The sequence below is a fragment of the Passer montanus genome, unplaced genomic scaffold (genome assembly GCF_014805655.1).
Source record: "Passer montanus isolate IOZ18808 unplaced genomic scaffold, ASM1480565v1 scaffold79, whole genome shotgun sequence".
Classification (NCBI taxonomy): Eukaryota; Metazoa; Chordata; class Aves; order Passeriformes; family Passeridae; genus Passer; species Passer montanus.
In genome coordinates, this window is record NW_024373145.1 from 1,313,183 (window position 1) to 1,333,093 (window position 19,911).

Sequence of the window (19,911 nt, forward strand, 5' to 3'; positions counted from 1 at the left end):
GCGCTGCGGAGCGCGGCCGGGGCGAGGGCGGCTCGCGGCCCGCCCGACTCGGGCGAAAGGCGGGAGCGCGGCGGCAGCCCCGGCTCAGGACGGGGGTCCCCGTGGGGCGGCAAGGCCGGGGCCATCCCCACCCGCTGGCGGCTGCCGGTAACTTTCGAGTGACTTCCAAAAATAGTGGCAGGCGGGCGGCCCCCTCCCCCCCGGAGGGGGCTCCCGCAGCCAGCGCTCCCCTCCGAGCCGTGACCCCGACCCCGCGCACCTTCCGCGGCTGCCTGCTGCCGGCATGCTGGGCCAGCAAGTCAGCCCGCCCCTGCCTCCCACCGTGATTTATTTTTTTTTTTTTTTTTTTTTTTTTAGTATTAAAATGGAGCACGAGGCCATTGAAACGCATCCCCGCGGAGCGTTTTCCGCGCTCCGAGTACCGCCGGGGCTAAACACGCAGCATCCCGTGTGCCCGCGGGGATGCGCGGCCGCCGAGCCCGGTTCAACCCTCCTGTCTCCCGCTCGCTCCCCCCACGCACACACAAAGCTGGCAACATGGCTACCTCCACTCTAACAAGTTCCTCGCAACTTGAGGCAGCTCGCCGCCTCGCCGATGGCGGGGAGAGGCGGCGGGCCCGGCTCGGCGCCCAGAGCGGGCGGACACCGCCAACTTTCCCCGGCGCCGGGCTCGGCGGGAGCGGCACATCCCCTCGCCCGGCCGGCACATCCACCTCGGCGATGCGGCCGAGGTGGAGAGACTGTTAAATTGTAGGCGCAGGCCTGTGCAAAGTTTAAGCCTTAAATGCCCCGAGCTCAGAGCCCGGGGTTGCAAAATCCGTATCGGGGAGAAAAATTCTACTCACCTTCAGACAGGTCCTCTATGCACTCGAATGTGATTTCGAACTGGAAAGGATTGTAGAAAGGAGAAGGATTATCCAACACCACTACATTGTTCACCTGAACCTTTGCCATATTTTGGAAAAAAACACAAACAATAGGCAGAGCGTGTTAACGCCGCGCACTAAAGTCCTCCGTGCCGGGCTCCCGCACCGCACAAGCCCCCGCGCCGCTGCCCGAGCGAGGCTGCAGGGCGGCGACTTCCACAAACTTTTTTTTTTTTTTTTTCTTCTTCGCCCCCCCCTTTTATTTACACCGGGAACGCTCCACACTGTTCGCCGCTTTCCCTATTTCGCTCAACTACAGCCCATTCTGCCCCTGCTCGCCGCCAGCGCCCGCCCGGATTGGCCACTCGCCGGGCGAGGGCCCTCCCTCCGCGGGCACGGCGGGCACCGAGCGCCGGCCAGAGCGGCCTCCGCGCGCGCCCGCCCCGGCCGCAGCGCCCCCGCCCGGCGCGCGCCGGCAACGGCCGCCAGCAACCGCCAACGGGCCGGGGGCGGGGCCAGGGAAGGGGGCGGGGCCAGGGCGGGCTTGAGGGAGGCGCGGAACATCTGCTTCTCCGATTTCCAGGAAAAGGAATGAGAGCTTATCTCTTTTCTTCTTATTTTTTGGGGTTTTTTTCGTATTTTTTTTTCCCTTTCTTCTGTGTGCATTAAAATCCAGGCAAGGGGAAAAATCAGGAGGAAAGATCTTATCACGCAACCAGTCAGCTCTCCATGATCAAGAGGGACTCTGCCTTAGTTGGAAAGTTGTTGCCTTGCAATGATTTTATTTAAAAGGAAAAAATTAAATCCTAAGATGCGACTTCATATCAATTGCTGGCATATAGCTTATGGGACTGTGTTTATCCTGCTTACCACAATAACTTTTATTATAATTGATAAGGTTTAGATTCATATATAGAAGATACATCTTTTGTCAGTGTATTGTATTTAAAATTGTCAACCCTATGAGCTGAAGAAGAAATTAATTTCCTTTGAAAATGTTCATCCTCTGCAAGTTATAAACAATGTAAAACCACATCCAGCTTGGAAAGTGCCCTAAGCTGAAAGCTGAGGCTGGAAGAATAGTAGGGCAAAATACCATAACTAAATTAGAAACGTGGGTAGAACAGGGACAAAACACAATCTTTTGTCCATTCAATTTAGACAAAATGCTAAAGAAGCACTGTATCTCAACAAGACAAAAAACTGCTTGCAACTAGACCTCATTTTAAAGTTTTATTTAACCTTATGTATAAAAGGGAAGATTCAGAAGTGTTTAAAAGAATCTTAAGTGGTTTTTTTATATGCTAAGATTGTGCAGTATTTTATAAACAGGAACTGCAAAGCTGGCTGCTTGGGAAGAGTGAAAACTACTCTCAGGCCAGCACTCAGAATGAAATTGTTCCCAGCACCTCCCAAAACAAGTACTTTTGCTGTCAGAATGCACAAAACGAGTCTAATCAAGTAGGAAGGTGCATTAAGCTTTCAGCATCCCCTAAGAAGAATGAAAGCAGTGATTCACAGGGTAAACCACCTTGCCTGCGGGTCTCCACCAGGTGCGGAGGGGCACTTTCAGTTTGGGGCATTTCAGCCCTTTGGGGTTTTTTATGCTTTGTTTGGTGGGTTTGTATCTTCCTGTTTCTGCGCTGATTGTGCTGGGTGCTGGTGGGGTCCGGGTGCCAGGAGCCCCCCCCAGCTCAGGGCACTGGGGCTGGGCAGTGGTGCCAGGCCGTGAGCCCAAGCCTGCAGCCCATGGGAATGACCTCTTGGCCACTGGCAGGGGATATCTGTGCTGGGATACAGCACCTTCTTGCTGGGGAGCCCCGCAGCACAGCCGGCTTTGCTGGTGGGCGCTGGGTGCCCCGGCTGGGACGGGCTGTCTGCACCGCCCTGAGGGCTGCTGCTGGAGGGGCCACCCGAGAGGGGCTGTGCCGGGAACCAAGCGTGCCTGTCACACTGCCCTGCTGTCAGGAAGCCATCCCCTTCCTCTATTTGTAGAATGCTTAGGTGCCCTGACGCACTACGAGACAGGACATTTTGCCTGTGCAGCAGCATTGCTGGTGAGAGGGCCCTGTGTGCAGCAGGGGAGGCCATCTTGTATGGCGGCAGGAGCCTGCAGCAGAGGCCATCTCATGGCTGCCATGCACAGGGGACAGCGCGGAGCAGAGTGACACTGCACTGCCAGTGACGGCCCTCACGGCTCCGGGGAGGAGAGCAGAAATCGCCCATGGCTCCGGGGGGGCAAGTTGTGTACCCCCACCACAGAATATTCAGAAATAAATGCATGGCCAGGCTCTTGTACTGCCTAGTACTCTGTGTTTCTGTAATTCTGCTGTGTGATTGATTGCCCACGGTGCTCGGCACACAGTCCAGGAAAACCAAGAAAGATTGGACATGGTGGCGCGGATTCCTTACTACAAGTTGAAGTACATACTATGTTATCAGGAAGCATTTAGTTCCAAAAACTTTTTGCTGGTCATTTGCTAACAAATAGGTACTGTGGTGGGCTGCACAGTGATGAGAAGGTCTTTGCAGCCTTCAGCCAAATGGTGAGGCAGGGGGGATTCCTGTGCAGGCTTTGCCATAGAATTCCAGGAGATTTCAGGCTGGTTGCAGCTTGTAAACTACTAGGATATTTTGAGCTGAACACTGGAATGGAAAAGAAGGGCTAAAAATAAAGAAGCAGGGAAATAGGGAATAGAAGGATTGGAGGGAGCTGCACATACTTGTTAATGAGTGGCCGTTTCCACCTTTATGCAGGAGTTTTGCCTGGCTATCCACCCAGTGTTGTATCATGTATGTGTAGATTTACTGAAAAACTTTTAAACTTTTTTTTTTTTTTAAATTTCTTCCTTTTATTTCATCCTTGGTCATCTTTGGATTTTCATTTTTGCTTAATGCTTAGAGAAAACCAAAAACTCGTAAAGAAATTTAATTTCCTTTGTTTAAGGGAAGAATTTGACTTTCTGGGGCCATGAGCTAAATGACAATTGAAAATTTTTCTTTTTTTCCTCAAACTTTGATTTGCAGCTCCAAAATTTCTGTCCATTTTAGTAATTGATGTGAAGGAAGACCTGAATAGGTCTGTTCATAATTTTGCCTTTGCCCCGGTTTTCAGGATGATCTGCCAGATCTAGTCTTAATACCCTAATCCCTTTTGTTATTTAATAAAGTTTTAAAACAAGTCACAATCTGAGCACGGGAAGCTTAACAGAATCTGCTCCACAGCTCCAGGCCATCCTACCTGAGCACTAGTGGGATTGCTTGCTGATAGCTGTGAAGTAAGTTACGTGGTAGAAGTACATCATGGAGCTTTCCTGCTGGTTTGCCCTCTGTCCATGATTCAAGCCACTCAGCACTAGTGGGATTGCTTGCTGGTAGCTGTGAAGTGAGTTAAGTTACGTGGTAGAAGTACATAATGGAGCTTTCCTGCTGGTTTGCCCTCTGTCCATGATTCAAGCCACTGTGCTGGGTCCTTTTCTTTCACTCAAGTTTACTCCTACATTTTAAGGAAGAGACTGACTGAAGTATTTGATTCTTCAGGTTTGACAGTGACTGCTGTGAAGGAATTTGGGGAGTGGAATTTGGAAGCTGGAGCACTGGTGCTTGCAGATGGAGGCCTCTGTTGCATTGATGAGTTCAATAGTATCAAGGAACATGACAGAACCAGTATCCACGAGGCAATGGAGCAACAAACCATCAGTGTTGCAAAGGCAGGGTAAGTGGCATGTTAGCACATGTGAGAAAACAACATGAGATTTTTCTCTTGTACTTCCATGTTGAAGGGATGCTGATTAAATATATCTGTTTTCTTCATTGTATGCAATAGCTTTGTTGTCAACAATATTCCTAAACTATACAAGTCAGCATTTCAAAGGACAATGCACTGGACCAGAGGCTGCAAGCAATCAGAATAAATACATACCCTCTTCACTGCTGGGTTTTTAATCTACTGCTAGAGGCCAGGGCACTTTTCTACAAAGACTTGGCATCCTTTTTCTTGCCCTTTGCTGCAAGTGGTTGTAATAATCCTATGTGAAATTAGAAGTTTTGTGATTTTTTTTGTTGCAGCTCAGAGAGTGGTGCTTCATTTTTCCAAAACCACAAAATCACAGAGTCATTAAGTTTGGAAAAGACCTCAAAGATCATCAAATCCAGCCTATGAATGATCACCACCCTGTCAACTAGACCATGGCACCAAGTGCCATGCCCGGTCAATTCTTGAACACCTTCATGGATGGTGACTCCACCACCTCCCTGGGCAGCCACTTTTTTAGTGAAGAAATTCTTCCTGATGTCCAACCTGAGCCTCTCCTGGCACAGCTTGAGGCTATGACCTCCTGTCCTGTAAAATCCAGTAATATTGCTTGGTAACCAAAGCACATCAGGAGATTTCGAGGCTGCTGTATTTTCCAAGAGATTTGCAGGCTGCTGAATTTAATATGTTGGGTGTGGCATAAATATAAACTCCTGCTTACTTTAAATTCCTCCCTTTCTTTTTTCAAAGTAGTGTGTGTTCAAATCTGCTATCCCCCCACTACCCCTGCCCACCACTTGGATCTTTGAGCTCATATTTCAATTTGTCAGTCATATGCAGCTCTTATTCAGGCCCAAATTATTTCCTGGCTGGTTTTTCTGAAATCCTTGCTACTCAAAAGGCATCACCCTTTCCACATTCCTTCTTGTCACCTGTTACTCAGCTCTTGCTCCAGTTGCATCTTGGCTCCTCTAAGTGATCATATCCTTCCCTTATTCTGAGCATCTCCATCCTCCTCATCAGACAGCTGACAAATAGTCACAGAATATTCTGAGTTGAAAGGAACCCACAAGAATCATCAAATCCAATTCTTAAGTGAATGGCCTGTGTGGGGATTAAACCCACAAACTTTGGTGTTTTTAGCACCATGCTCTTACAACTGAGCTAATCTCAGGGTCATGTTGCCCTCACCTGGGTAATTACCAGCCTTTGCCAGCTGGGCACAAATACTTGGGATCAATATGGTCCTGTCTCCTTAGTAAGACAGGGACATATTTCAGCTGAGTTCCTTGTTGCAGTTGTTTGGATTTGATAGACTCAAACACAGTTTGCTAACTTGCACATAGATCCCCAGTTGCTCACTTTTAAGGATTACATATAATGAGGATTTTTTGAATAGTAACTTAGTGCACATAGGTTAAGCACCTTGTTAATTTAGGTCTTATTTTGGTGCAGGGGAGAATAAGGTGGTTTTTTTTTTCCTGCTGGGTATAAGCTAGTGGAAGATCTGTGGTCCTTTCTCTCAGTTACAGAAGAACTTTGGACGTGAGGCAGCAGTTACTCAGGAGCTGACTAGAAATAGCTCAGTGACAAACCAAAGTTAGAAGGCTTCTGCTGCTGCCTTACCCAAAAGGAGTGCATTTGGACTACTAGAGTAAAAATAATCTCTCCCCACATCTACAAGCACATGCTAGGACATCATGGTTAAGAGTGGAAAATGGCTGTTTCAGTTGGTATGGCTGCCATCACTGCTAAATTGGGTTCATATTCTTGTTTATACACAGGAATAAAACATGCATTCATGTGACATTTTTTTTGCTCTCTTAAAATATGAATTAAGCAAAAGTGTGGCTTTCCAACATTCAAAAGTGTTTGTATATTGTACAATCCTTCAATGTAATATTTATTTCTGAAAAGTAGTTTTGGTTTTCACTATTTAAGGATTTTAGCTGTCTACAGAGATTATTTTTTGGCAATGTTGGTTGGTGCCTTTTGGTATCCAGATCACTGTCTGTCTGGTTGCTATTCTCTGACTGAAAAATGCTGTACATATAATAAATATTAATACAATAATTGTGTACATTATTTAGCTCTTATGGTTTTTCAAGATAAGATGTGCTCTTTATAGGATAAAACCACTTTAAACACTTTGGAATCCTTTTCCCTATCCAATTTAATTCAACTGTAATGTTCACCATACCTTTCTCTAGCTTGGTGTGCAAGCTTAGCACGAGGACAACTATCCTGGCAGCAACAAACCCTAAAGGCCATTATGACCCCAATGAGTCTGTCTCTGTCAACATAGCTCTTGGCAGTCCCCTGCTGAGCAGATTTGACCTGGTTTTGGTATTGTTAGATACAAAGAATGAGGAATGGGACCACATAATTTCATCCTTCATCTTGCAAAATAAAGGTAAGAGGAGTCTTTTTAAATCACAAGGTGTTTTGTTGGGTTGGAGTTTTTTGGGGGTGGAGGTTTTTTTGTTGGTTGATTTCTGGTTTTGTTGCTTGATTTCTGGTTTTGTTGCTTGTTTATTTGGAGGTTTTTTTAGTTTGTGTTTTTGTTTTTTTATTTTCATCCATTTTTTAGCTTGCTATTATTGAATCTTTCAAATGAATCAGTTTACATTTTTGTCAGGGTGGTTTTCTGCTGTATGGTTGTTCTTCAAGTAGACCACTAATTAATTAAGAGGGGTGAGCTGAGAACCCTCTACTTTTACTCTGGGATCATTTATAAGAGATTTCAGCCCAGGCTGCTCAGTAAGTGATTGTTTCCATCTCACACCTTTACAGTGTTTGATCTGCAGATCCTACATGCCTTGCTATTGTACTTGCTGTTAATTAGAAACTTAATTCAGACAGAACAGATCAGAGACACATGTGCTACAGGACTCAAAGAATGAGCAATAGCATTCCCCATGTGGAATTTTGTGCTCTGGAACGAGGGAAGGCAGTGTGATTTGGTTTTGACCAGCCCCTTTCCCATCCACATCATGGAACATGGCTTTGATCCCCTTTACGGAACAAGTGGTTAGAGGGAGCTTCTTCAGCTAGCTTCCTTTCCAAAATATTTCCCTACAAAAAAATGTTCAGAATATGGCACGTAGCTCTTGGCTCCAACAGATTAGGTAAAACAGCCAGAGGAGTTGCATACACTTGTGTAGCATCTTTCATTTTAAGGAGTTCCTGAGCACTTGGCACTGCCTGTACCATCTGGTGGACAGTGAGGCTAACAGCAGTTCTCTAGAAATTACTGGAGGCTTTACTGTGGATTTTGATAGTGGATCAGATGGTGTGTAAAATTCTGCACTGGAATTTAACCAAGGCCTTGAGGGCTAGTGTACAGACAGCCAGTGTGCCCCAAAAGTACAGTAATGTGTCTTTCATAGTCAACTGTCTGTTTAGCAGGCGTTCTTAGGAAGAAGCTTGATGTCTGTTGTTATAGAATTACTCACAAGGGTGTTGTAACACAGGCTGCCCAAGCAAATCAGAAAAGCTCTGGAGCATGGAAAGGATGAAGACCTACTTCTGCCTTATAAAAAGCATCCAGCCAAAATTGTCTGATGAGAGCAACCTGATCCTTGTTCGCTACTATCAGATGCAGCGTCAGAGTGACTGCAGGAACGCTGCCCGCACCACCATCCGCCTGCTGGAGAGCCTGATACGCCTTGCAGAAGGTAAGGCCTTGGCATTTTTATTTTTAGGCTAACAATTGACCTTTATGAAAGGAATAGAACAGTATAATTATAGCTGGTAAGCAGAGTAGCAGCTTTTCTGTGGAGGTAGGGATAGGTGATTCTTGTATGATCTTGTTTTATCCTCCTCGTCTAAAGAGCCTCGGGGTTGGAGATTTTGAGTGTGAGAAAGGGTGTTACATTTAGACTATCAAAACCAGTTTTCATTTTGATATTCCCATGTATTCAATAAATATTAAAACCTCTGGAAAAAGTCACATTCAAGAGAAAAATCTCAGAAATTATGGTTCTTTATAGGAGGCAATCTCAGGATTTACTTGGCTCCATTTGAGTCAAATATTTGCTTCTACTCTGAAATTAATATAACAAAATAAGGGTATTTTTAAAGTATTAATAACCCTAAAATTAATACCACATAAAATATAAGATATTTTTTGTTTCTTGAAGTATTAGTAGTCAAGCCCATATTTTGCCATACAACTCAAAAATTTCCAACTCTGAGTTCAAGTTACATTTCATTTATAAGAAAGGACTCAAAGGAAGCAGAAGTTTGCTTATTTTATTTTATAAAATGATTTCATTTTCTAAAATGTCATATCATATATTTTCAGGATGAATTTAAAAGAATGTATTTTATTTTGTATAGCAAGCATAAATGGCAGTGTAGCACCTCCTATTTTGATGTTTGTGTTTTGTTCTCTATTTTGAGGGAAAGACCTTCTCCATTTAAGTGAAAGACATTCCTAACTTTTCAAGATTCACATGTAGTTTTCCCATTCAGTGTTTCTTCCCTTCTTATCAGTTTATGAGATTGGTGCTTTTAGTAGGACTTTGTTCTTTCAAAGTATTGTTTAGATGGGATTAACTAACCTGTCTTTCTATTGCTGAATAGAAACTGACTGTACTTCCATGGCCAGTTAGGAAAAAGGCTTCATGTGGTAAATTATTTGCATTATATCTATTTACAAAAATCACTTTTATTTTGCTGACTGATGAAAGAGAGTGAAGAAAAAAATAATGCTATTGTAGAAAAAAGAATTTTAAATAATACCAAATCTCTAACACAGACCAGGTAGGAAATACTTTTTTTTGACCTGTGATGAAAATTAGACCTTATTTTTTACTCTGTGGTGATGACATGTGCCTATGTAGATAAGGATATTTCATATCACACTATTTGATGTGATATCCAGCACTTTACATTTTTTAACTGCAGAATTTTAAGCATCTTTATTCTGTCACTGTAACTGCAATTTGAAAATACACCCTGTTGTTCACTAGAAAAACTAATCCTTCCAGTTTCTGTTGAAATTGACATTAAAATCAAAATCATTGTATTTATCTTTAAGTTATGCCCATACATGAATGTTTGAGGGCTGAAGAGATCTGAAGAAATATCTTGTTCCTTCTAGTAAAAATACAAAAAAAATTGGGTTTTGACTTTGGTAACACTTGCACCCATTTATTTTTGATAGCTCATGCCCGGTTGATGTTTAGGGATACTGTGACTTTGGAAGATGCTGTAACTGTAGTGTCAGTGATGGAATCTTCTATGCAGGTAAGGATTCTTGCAGACATTGCCATTGCTGCAATACCACATTTAAGGGATTCAGTTTTGAATGTAGACACATGCCAGCTCCCTTCTTCTCTTTGGAAAAGATTCTATGGATTCATGCAAAGTAGGCAATCAGAGACTTTGACAAATCTTTTCTAGTCCATCTTGATTGTTAAAATCCTTAAAAATAGATTATACTGAAAAATCTGGATTAGGATAAAGGCCTGCTACCTTTTTTATACACTATGCAGTCTAAGTAAAGTTTTGGCATACTGTTGGCTTTGGTAGTCTACACTTTAAAGACATTTTGAGGCAGAAATTGTATGTATATCACTGTGTTGGATAGCCTCTGAGAGGTTTTTCTTCCATGATGTTGTATAGTCACTCTTTAATTAGGTATGAGAGAACCAAATAATTATTTAGAGCAAGTTTAAACAGTTTCCTAGACCTACAATTTATTTTGTCATTAAATAATTTTAAACTATGTTGGTAGTAATAGTAAAACTCGGAATATTTAGAAGACAAATTTTATTATTAGAAACCTTAAAATTCCAAAACTTTGGTTGATCTAGAAATCATGCATTCCAATTATCACTTGTAATATTTCTATGCAAAAAGGCATTGAAAAAATGTGAAGGGTTAGATTTTAGTTTACTGTAATATTATTATTAGGATGTTGTAAAAGCAGAACATTTAGAATTAGTAAAAGAAACATGAATCTGAAGAAGGGGTTTTTTTAATAGAAATACGGAAAATTATATGGACACTATTACTTCAGATAGAATATTTTTAAGATAAATAAATCTTCAGGCTTTGGAGTAGGAAAAAAATCACCATAAGTAGATTATACAAAGTTTTATGCATGGGGTTTTTCGCACATCTGAAATGTTTGGGTTTGGCTCTGTCATGGATGGTGTACTCTGCCACTCAGCTGACTGGTCTGATCCAAAATGGCATTTCCTATGTTCCTGTGTAGGTAGATTTGAATATTTTCAAATTGAAACAGTTTTACAGAGCACCTATTAGTTCAATAGGCCTGAAAGACCTTTGTGAAAGTAGATACACTCCATTTTGGAAGCCAAGCTCTTCAGGATAGATGCACAAAGTCACATAAGGCAGGTAGGCACTTGTGGTCTCCCTTGTCCTTTCAGTGGGGGTTGAGAGACTAATTGCAGTCTGTGCCACAGATAATCTACTGCACAACGTTGCAAATGGAATTTATCTCAAAATTACTACAGGGCCTGACCTTATTAAGTAGGAAAATTATTTCACTGTCTGCTACACTTCATCTTGCACTATTTTGAAGAACTCAGCACTTCAATGACAGCACTGCATCAAAGTTAAAATATGAAGCTGTTGAAACTGCAGAAGATACCACATTAGTCTTCATTAGCTGTAATTAAACCTATAATTAACTAGATGGAAAATTGATGGGACAGTGGTTTCAAATTAATATGGTTTTGAATATAAGAACTCTGAAATACTGATTTTTTTAATTTTTGAATTTTTTTTGCTAACATCAAAAAGTGAAACCTATGCTAATAATAATAATAATAATAATAATAATAATAATAATAATAATAAAAAAATTTTTGAATTTTTTTTGCTAACAGATCAAAAAGTGAAACCTATGCATATAATAATAATAATAATAATGATAAATGTATCCCCTGTGTGTCTCTCTACCTGATCAGCACAAGTAAATGTAAAAGAATTGTTTTAACTGTGGGTCACCATTTCATTTTTATACTGTCGTGCACTCAAGGGCTGCAGGTTCACCTGGCCAGGGTCAACCCACTACATTGTGTAACAAGTTTTTGTCTAATAAGAGTCAGTGAGAAATTTGCCTGAATTATGACTGCAGAAGATTACCTGGGGGTACTTGGTATGCTTATCATCTTTGCTCCACTCTTAGCTTTTTATGAACAAGTAGGCAAACATGTTCATTTTTGCTAGGAACATGCAAATTTGAGATTTGCTATCTAAGGTCAGATTTTACTTTCCTCCTGATAAGTATGAATAATCACTCAAGTAGTTTATTTTTGAAGTAAGTGGTTTATTTGTTTTATTGAAAAAAGATAGAAGTAGCATGCAAAAGTTTATTTTCAGAAACAGATTCCTTCTCTAGAAAAAAAAAAACAAAAACCCACAACATTTTGTACAGATATATCCTGTGTTTGCTGATTAATTGTCAGTCTCTAGAATGAAGTTGTAAATGAGGAAATGCCAGTATCATTCTGGAAGGACTGGCTGCCACCTTTTAGCTCAGTAAGCTCCCTCTTTGACACGGTCTTTGCAACTTCTACAATAAGTCATGTTCTTGCCAGTATAAAATTGAAGTTCACAGTTCTTCTCTGACTGGGTATTTCTTGTGAGCTCTCTCGGGAAGGAAGACTACCACATTTTCATCATCAACCAACTTCATTGGAGTTTTTGTTTTGTTTGGCTGTCTAATTCACCTTTATATTTCTCTTTCCTACTTTGTTTTTGTGAGCATGTTCCAACAATCCCCACCCCTGGCTTGATCTTTTCTTTGCATACTTTTCTCTTGCTAGCATCGTCTCCCTCCTTCTCTTGGTCATGTTTCCATCCTTGGTTTATTCTCTTTCCAATCCCTCTCCTTTTACTCCTTTTTATAATTTGTCTTTCCATCCCCAGGCATTTTACACGTTCCTTTCCACTAACTTTTCCTGTAATACTTTCTCTGTTTAAGATCCTCTGCCCTCAATTTGCAGTGGTTTTGTCATATGGTTTCCTTCCTCTACTCAAAATGATATCTCAGAATCTCAGAAGGACAGATATCTCAGAGACATGAGCAGCAGCACATGAATTAAACTTCACAAATGTCTTAAATTCACTTAGAATTTCACATGCACACACAGTATTTAAAAGAAGCTCCTTGTGATGGCCAAGCAAAGGACTGAAATGTCAGTGAGGGCAAGACATTATTGTAGTCCATGGCTGTGTATCTCAGGACATACAACCACATAGTCCTCTTTTTTTTCCTCTGGGTCCTTAGGTCACATGTTGACAGTACTCAGTCTGAAAGCAATTATCTTTTGTCAGCATTTTGCTCAATTTTGTTTATTATCTGCTGTTGTAAAGGTAATATTCTCAAATTCTTAACGTATTTTTCTTCGGAAGTCATCTCCAGTGGCCTTGAATATTTCAGAAATACCGATTCACCCATCTTAACACAGTCCTTGCAAAGTGATGAGATGGTACTTACTCCTCTGATCTGGAGCTGAATTATGTGCAGTCCAGAAGAAATTGTCCACTAGATCATACCCCCAAGAGATGGTTGGGGTCCCAGTTTCAGAGTCATGGCATTTTGAGTGTTTGAGCACATTTCCTGTTGTCCACAATTTCCTTCTGTGCACATACTGCATCAGGATCTCACTTAGAGATTTATTTTCTTTCTTTTCTTGACTGGCTCTTTCTGAATCACAAGAAGTGGAGCATAGCATCAGAGGTGGAATCTGGTCCTCCTTGTGTGCTTTTTGTTGTTCTAACTGAGAGCCTGAGTCCCTGCCTCATTCCCTATGAACCTTCCTGAAGCAAATACAGCAGAGGGTTTCTGCTGGAGCCTTTTCCATGCCAAGAGACTGGTGCTTCTATGTGGAACAAATGTATCATGTTTCTGAAGTGATGGCTGAAAAAGCCCCCCAAGTGGTAACTTCAGTGGGGTGCATTAAAGGTTGCATGGACAGCCTTAATTTTAGCACGTTGTAGTTTTAGAGAGCTTTAATTAGCCACAGAGTGATGGTTTTCAGTGTAATTTTTAAATGTAATATTTTAACATTGCAAAATGGAAGAACTGGAAATTACCACAGTTGAAGACATGTAATCCATGTGATGCCATAGGTAGCAATTTCTGGATCTAGAGACTTCATTGACTTTTGCTGTTGTGCCCATGGCACTTGATACACATCTTGTTCATTAGTTGTACTGAGCTTTCTACATTAGATAGGAATGGTCAGTGTTAACTAATCTGTGGAAAAATAGAGGGTTTGTGGTGTGAGGTGGTTTTTTCCAAAGAACAATTAACTACAGATGATTCTAGATTATTTGTTGTGGAACAAATCACTGTGCAGATGCCCTGTTCCCAATAAAAACGAACTTCATTTTTACAAGGTACTGCAAAAATTGTCCCACATTAAAATCACTTACAATTCACTGGAATTATTCACAAGCAGTAAGTTATTCTTAAAATGCTGTTCAGAAATACTTCTGCCCAGTGATTTACCCTGTGTTGATAAGACTTAATATCCAGGTCTTTTCCTATAAGAAATTAGGCAAAGCTAATGAAAACTTCTAGCAGTCTTTGAGAAGTTTTTCAGTTAAAAAAATTCCTCACATGACCACAATCTTTACAACATATTTGGAAAATAATCTTCAATCTTACTTTTAATTTTCTGTCATGATGTTCTCAAGCTTTACGTGGACATCCCATTCCATATTTTAATAAAAATAAACAAGTATGAGTTAACTGCAGGCTTGATCATGTAATTGCTTTATGTTTATGAGCAACTTTGACCATGTGAGCAGATCTAATAGAATTATTTGTGTAGATACAGTTAGCAAATATTTGCTACCTTAAGCTTTAAAATATCTAAGGGAGAATTTCAGATAACATGTCTCTGTTGTTTAAATTTGGTGCTTAATAATTAAGGTAGTTTCCTATTTTTATTTTTTTATCTCCTTGGTGCCATAGGGGGGTGCACTTCTTGGAGGCATCAATGCCTTACACACTTCATTTCCAGAAAATCCAATGGAGCAATACCGAACACAGTGTGAAATCATATTGGAGCGGCTGGAGCTGAAAGATCTTCTGCACAAAGAGCTACAAAGACTTGACAGGTTGTAATACACAAAGTAACAAACTAATTCAGAAGGGAAACAGAATTTGTTTCACAATAATATCTACAAGGGACTCTTTCTTTAGAGGACATGGATAATCAGGGAGATTGTTTTAAAGTTGCACTCAGAGATCATCACAAGATCACTTTTGCCTTTGGGTTATGGAATTTACAAATATTTTAATGAGCTCCCAACTCATATCTTAATATTATACTCAGATAAATTTCAAAAGTGCTTCTTAGAGTCAAAATACTAGATTCTGTAGCTGAGCAAATAATTTTATATAACTTTTTGCTACTTGTTTGGTAAAATACAGCAGATCTGCTTCATGATTTTTTAAGCCACCTTTTGTATTGGGCTTGTCAGGATCCTTCTCTTTCTGTTAATAGAAAATGTAAGCTTGAATCAAAGTTCTGTTCTTTTGGGTGATTTTTCTTTTTTACATGCTGGAATTTTCACTGTTGCATCTCTAGTTTTCAGCTCACTGCAATAACCTTTGGGAAACATATTTGTTGTTATTAAAAGGAAACTTTTAATGAAAATTTTTAACTTTTAACCTGAGAGAAAAACCCTAGAATTGTAAGGAAATAAAACTACAAAAAAAAACCCCAAAAAAACTCCCCACATTTTCTTCCTCAAATGAGATTAGGCTTTAAAGAAACTTGTTTTTTCTTACTGTTAAAGAAAGATAAAATGTTAATTTTGTTGAAATTAATGGAAACTGGGAAAATTCACTTTTCCTTTGAATATTTTTGAAACTTATTTTGTAACTTATAGTAATGATGTGTCAACATCATTACAGATGAAAGTGAGACATGTTCAACAGACAGACAAAAGTTAGTTTTAAAACAGAGGTAATTGATAGGGGTCACAGAAATGCAGGATGGGATGGGAGATCAAATACAAAGAGAGGATCAAGGCTGCATTTGACCTTCCTGGCAGGAGCTCACATTATCTGCTCTGAAGCCTTCTAATGATGAGGATTTTCTGTTGCCATTCTGTAGCCTCTTCCATGATTGCTCCACCCAATGTCCATAAAGGTTTTCCCAATATCCCACCAAATGGCCTTTGCTGCAAATTAAGCTGATTCCTTCTTCCCTCTCTTAAGCAGCCTAGGGAATGCTAAATGCATGTCCTCTTTAAAACAACCCATTCTGTATTGCAAGACTTGTTCCACGCTTTCCCCCTAAATTGTACTTCAATAAAACAAGCATGTATCATATATCTCATCCCTTCCTGATGAGTCATATAATTTCTGCCACCTTCCATTAAAAAAATTAAGAATATACATGTTAGTAAACAATTACAGTAATTATTCTAAACATGTCTATGCATGTCTATATAGTGTTGTATCTCTCCCAGAGCAGAGAAGCTGTTTAGCAAAAACCAGATTGCTGTCTGCCTTGGAAAATATGTGTTTAGGTACAATAGACAGAACATCAGCTATTCTGAGATTGGAGAGAACTCTCACTCAAGCACCTCTGTAGTTTTGGAGGGCCCTGATGATACTAATAGCCAAAGACAGTGATAATTAAGATTTATAAGTGATTTGAGATGCTTTCATTCTATCACATTTTTGACATGTTGAGTATACAGTGATTGTGAGAGAAATCCAAAAACAACCACTGTTCCAAGTAATACCCACGTTTTCCATTCCAGTAACTCATGTGAGACTTTACCTGTCTCAGGATAAGATTTAATTAGGTTCCTGTTCTAGAAGGTAGACTTACAGAATGTGTAAAACCTATAAGGGGTTCTAGCAATGATTGTAAGTAGTGCAAAGCTGTTTGTTTCATTTTTATTTTTTCTGTTTGGTTTCCCAAGGAAATGCAGTTTAGGTGGTTGCTTTCTCTTTCCATCTGCCTGCCTTCTATTGGGGACACTAAATTCTGCCACTTACTGTCAAAGGTGCTGAAAGGTCACAGACTGCAACACCAGCTTTCAGAGCTGTATGTGAAACTTAATAATATACTTTTGTGACCTACATTATTTGTAGCTTTCCACCAGTCATGCATATTATGTATCACTAATGCAATGAAGAAAGAAAAAGGAAGAAAATTTATTTACAATTGTGTTTTTTTCCAATGTGTAGATTGCAAATGGAAAATTCATACCAGCAGCAGCCTGAAGAAACAAATTCCAATCCTACCACAAGGTGCTCAAATGAGGATGCATTTGGTCAGTCAAAGCAAAGGTCTCAGTCAGAACCTTCAAATCAAGAAGGGGATAACTCTGGGCCGCAGACACCTTTGCTTGAAGGCAGCTGTGAAGAGAATATTCATCTAGAACCCTTGTGCAACCCAGCACATGGTAATAACAAAAATACAAGCAGCCTGGCATGGTTTGACAGCATGGAAGAGAGCAGCATTGATGCGGAAGAAAATTCTCAGAGGAAGTCTCATGTGCCCAAAATATCTCCAAATAATTTGGCTTCAGAAACTTCAGGTTCTGAAGAAAGCTCGGCTTCAATACCAAGGAAGCAAAATGGAATAAGAGAGTCACCAGCAGCTGTGGATCTGCATGCTCCTCTGAAACAAAAGGACAAAGTTTCCAAGTTAAGGAGGAAAAGGACTGAAGAACACAACTGTTCTTCAAACGATAATATTGCACACCCAGCACCAAGTGCTAGTGTGCAGGATTCAGTTATTAGACAACATGCTTCTAGAAGCTGGAAGAGGCTGCACAGGGAGAAGTCATATGGATTCTTTACTAGTACACAGGACCCCGAGGCAAAGGCCCTTCCTTCAGAATTACCTGCCTCTGGTCTGCCAGATCTCTCAAGTAATGCAGATTCTGTGCTAGGAGAAGAGAACAGCGTATCAGTAGCAGCAAAAAGTACAGCAGTTTCCATAAGAAAAAGAAGTAAAGATCAAGTAGTGAAGGAAACAAAGGTAGTGAGTTCCCATGAGCAAGAAAGTGAAAGTCTCCCAGCTGCTAAACTAGCTAAATTTTCTTTCAGACCAAGGACAAAGCTTGGTCATTCTCCAGAGAAGACAAATGAAGAATTTTCTCATTTTCCAAGTGAAACTATTTTTAAGCCAGGAGAGCAGCTCCAGGGAAAGCAGCTTCCAGAAGAATGCTGCCCACCTGAGAAAAGCAAGATGACAGTGACTCACTTAGGAAAATGTAGTTTGGAAAAAGGATCAATTGATAATAAAGGGGAAGAAGAGCAGAAGAGTGGGGCCTTAGGGAAAGAGATCAGAGAAAGTGCAGCAATACGCTCTGATGTCAGTTTTGATCATGTGTCACCTCCACCCACTGAGAAGAAAAGGGAGGCAGAGGAAAAACTGGGTGGTTCAAGCACAGGGAAGGTGCACTCCAGCATATTAGCTAAGCTGTCCACATTCTCCTTTGTGTCACGTCCTGAGGCAAAATCAGAAACCTCACCTGCCATTAAGAGTGACACCAGCAAGGAAAGCCACAGCCCATTGCTGCAGGTGCATGTGAGCAATCCTAGCAAAAGGAAGAGTTTTGCATTTGGAAATTCTAGTACAGCCAGCATGGTGACAAAAAAATCTCTCTTCTCCATAGCAGAGCTGGATGATGCTACATTAGATTTTGATTGGGATAAAGAGGTTAGGAAAAATCCAAGCATGTAAAATTTCTATCCTCCCAATTATTCAATGTGCAGTTCTTCTGAATTTTCACCCTTCTATCACTTGTATCCATGGTTTTCAAAACATTTCATAGAATCATCCTGGACCTGTGAACATCTTTGTTTAAGGGCTATATACTTTACATAAGCAAGAACTGCTAGTGCTGCAGGCCTGATTTGGATTTTAGTTTTCTAAACTCTTCCCAAGACTGTTTATCTCAGTTCACTGTTTTGATTGAACTGATGAACCCTAAAGACTGGTATAGCTATGTTCGTGTGTCCAGAGTGAATGATCTTGCAGAAGAGCACACTTAATTGACTTTATCCTTTATTTCATGTGACACTCAGAACTACATATTATTCAGCTTGTCCTTCCAAGTGGTGCCACTTTAGAAAAATGATGGCACTCAAGCTATGTCATTATGTTTTGTTTATCTGTATGTGCAATTTGTCTTAGCATAGTTACTATTGTGATCTATCATCATGCTATGGTAAATGTTTCTGTATTATGAATATCATGACAACTTTGCTTCGTCTTTGATTTGTCACACAGCTGATGTTGAAAACACAGATTGAGAGCTTTTTGTTTCTGTTTTTTATGTTTGGTTTTAAATACACTGGTTCAGATATCTGTGTCTGTATTCTGGGTTGTTTTATCAAAACCTGACTCTGTAATAAACACACAGTTCCCCACTGCAGAGACCAATGAATTTCAGGTGATTGAATAGGAGTTGTCAGTAACCAGGGTAACTTTAATGCAGGCATTAAGCCCTGGCAGATAAACTACACTTCAAACCTAGCAGCACAGTGAAGAGCTTCCCTAGTGTAGCTGGGTTCTGAGTCAGATAATGTTTACTTGGATATTTTAATTATTATTAGAGTTTTACTGCATGTGACATGTAGTTTGTCTTCTGTAGCATGCTGCATCTTGGGTCCTACATTTGTCTAATGGGAAGTTAATCTACTAATGTATTACATGTTTACAGAGAAAGGTAAGCCTTAATTTTCTTCTAGTGACTTGCCTGGTATGTTTCTTCTGTGTTTGAATTCTCCACAGTGTATTATTATTATAACCTGCAAGGTAAACAGAGAATAGAGTGGTTGCTTACTGCACAGTAAATCCCTTGGGAGACTTGCTAGCAGAAAGATCTGATTCTCTCTTGATATGCTTAGAAGTAGCTCCTTTGAAACCAAGTGAGTTAAAACACTGCAGAATTTCAGAGAATTGAGGCAGTGTGAGGCCCAAGTACACCAGAGTGGTACAGTGAAATTGTGAGAACACTGAGGATGGTGTTGGCTTACTGTTCAGGGTTCAGCAAAATGACAGAAACATTGCTATCCAGACTGATTGTGTAGTTCTTCCACTGGAAACGTGCCATCTACCAAAACAAGTGGAATTGATCCACCTCCCTCCCAAAGCACAGAGCCACCCTATCATGTTCCTCCTCACACCTATGCCAGGGTGAGGCTGACATGCACCCATTGCCTACTGCCCATGGAAATCAGACGTATCCTACGGGGTGCTGTGTCTGCACTGAAAGAAGGGTCAAGAATTCTGGGCCCATGAGCATTTGTGATGGTCTTCC

The 19,911-nt window shown here is 40.8% G+C and overlaps 2 protein-coding genes across 3 annotated transcripts in view; one reads left to right on the top strand and one right to left on the bottom strand.

The window, feature by feature from the left end:
* Positions 1-1,301, bottom strand: part of ASF1A (anti-silencing function 1A histone chaperone) — a 10,837-nt gene extending 9,536 nt beyond the window's left edge. The window contains exon 1 of the mRNA XM_039731560.1: positions 846-1,301. Within this exon, the coding sequence (XP_039587494.1) occupies positions 846-954 (109 nt within the window). The 5' untranslated portion in view covers positions 955-1,301. The remainder of the gene's footprint in view (positions 1-845) is intronic.
* Positions 1-18,969, top strand: part of MCM9 (minichromosome maintenance 9 homologous recombination repair factor) — a 48,060-nt gene extending 29,091 nt beyond the window's left edge. Inside the window, exons 7-12 of one of the 2 annotated variants that reach the window (XM_039731559.1) lie at positions 4,407-4,581; positions 6,831-7,033; positions 8,094-8,297; positions 9,791-9,873; positions 14,585-14,730; positions 16,823-18,969. In XM_039731559.1, the coding sequence (XP_039587493.1) occupies positions 4,407-4,581; positions 6,831-7,033; positions 8,094-8,297; positions 9,791-9,873; positions 14,585-14,730; positions 16,823-18,329 (2,318 nt within the window). In that variant the 3' untranslated portion in view covers positions 18,330-18,969. The remainder of the gene's footprint in view (positions 1-4,406; positions 4,582-6,830; positions 7,034-8,093; positions 8,298-9,790; positions 9,874-14,584; positions 14,731-16,822) is intronic. The other variant, XR_005630135.1, reaches the window with a different exon arrangement.
* Positions 18,970-19,911: the final 942 nt, after the last annotated feature.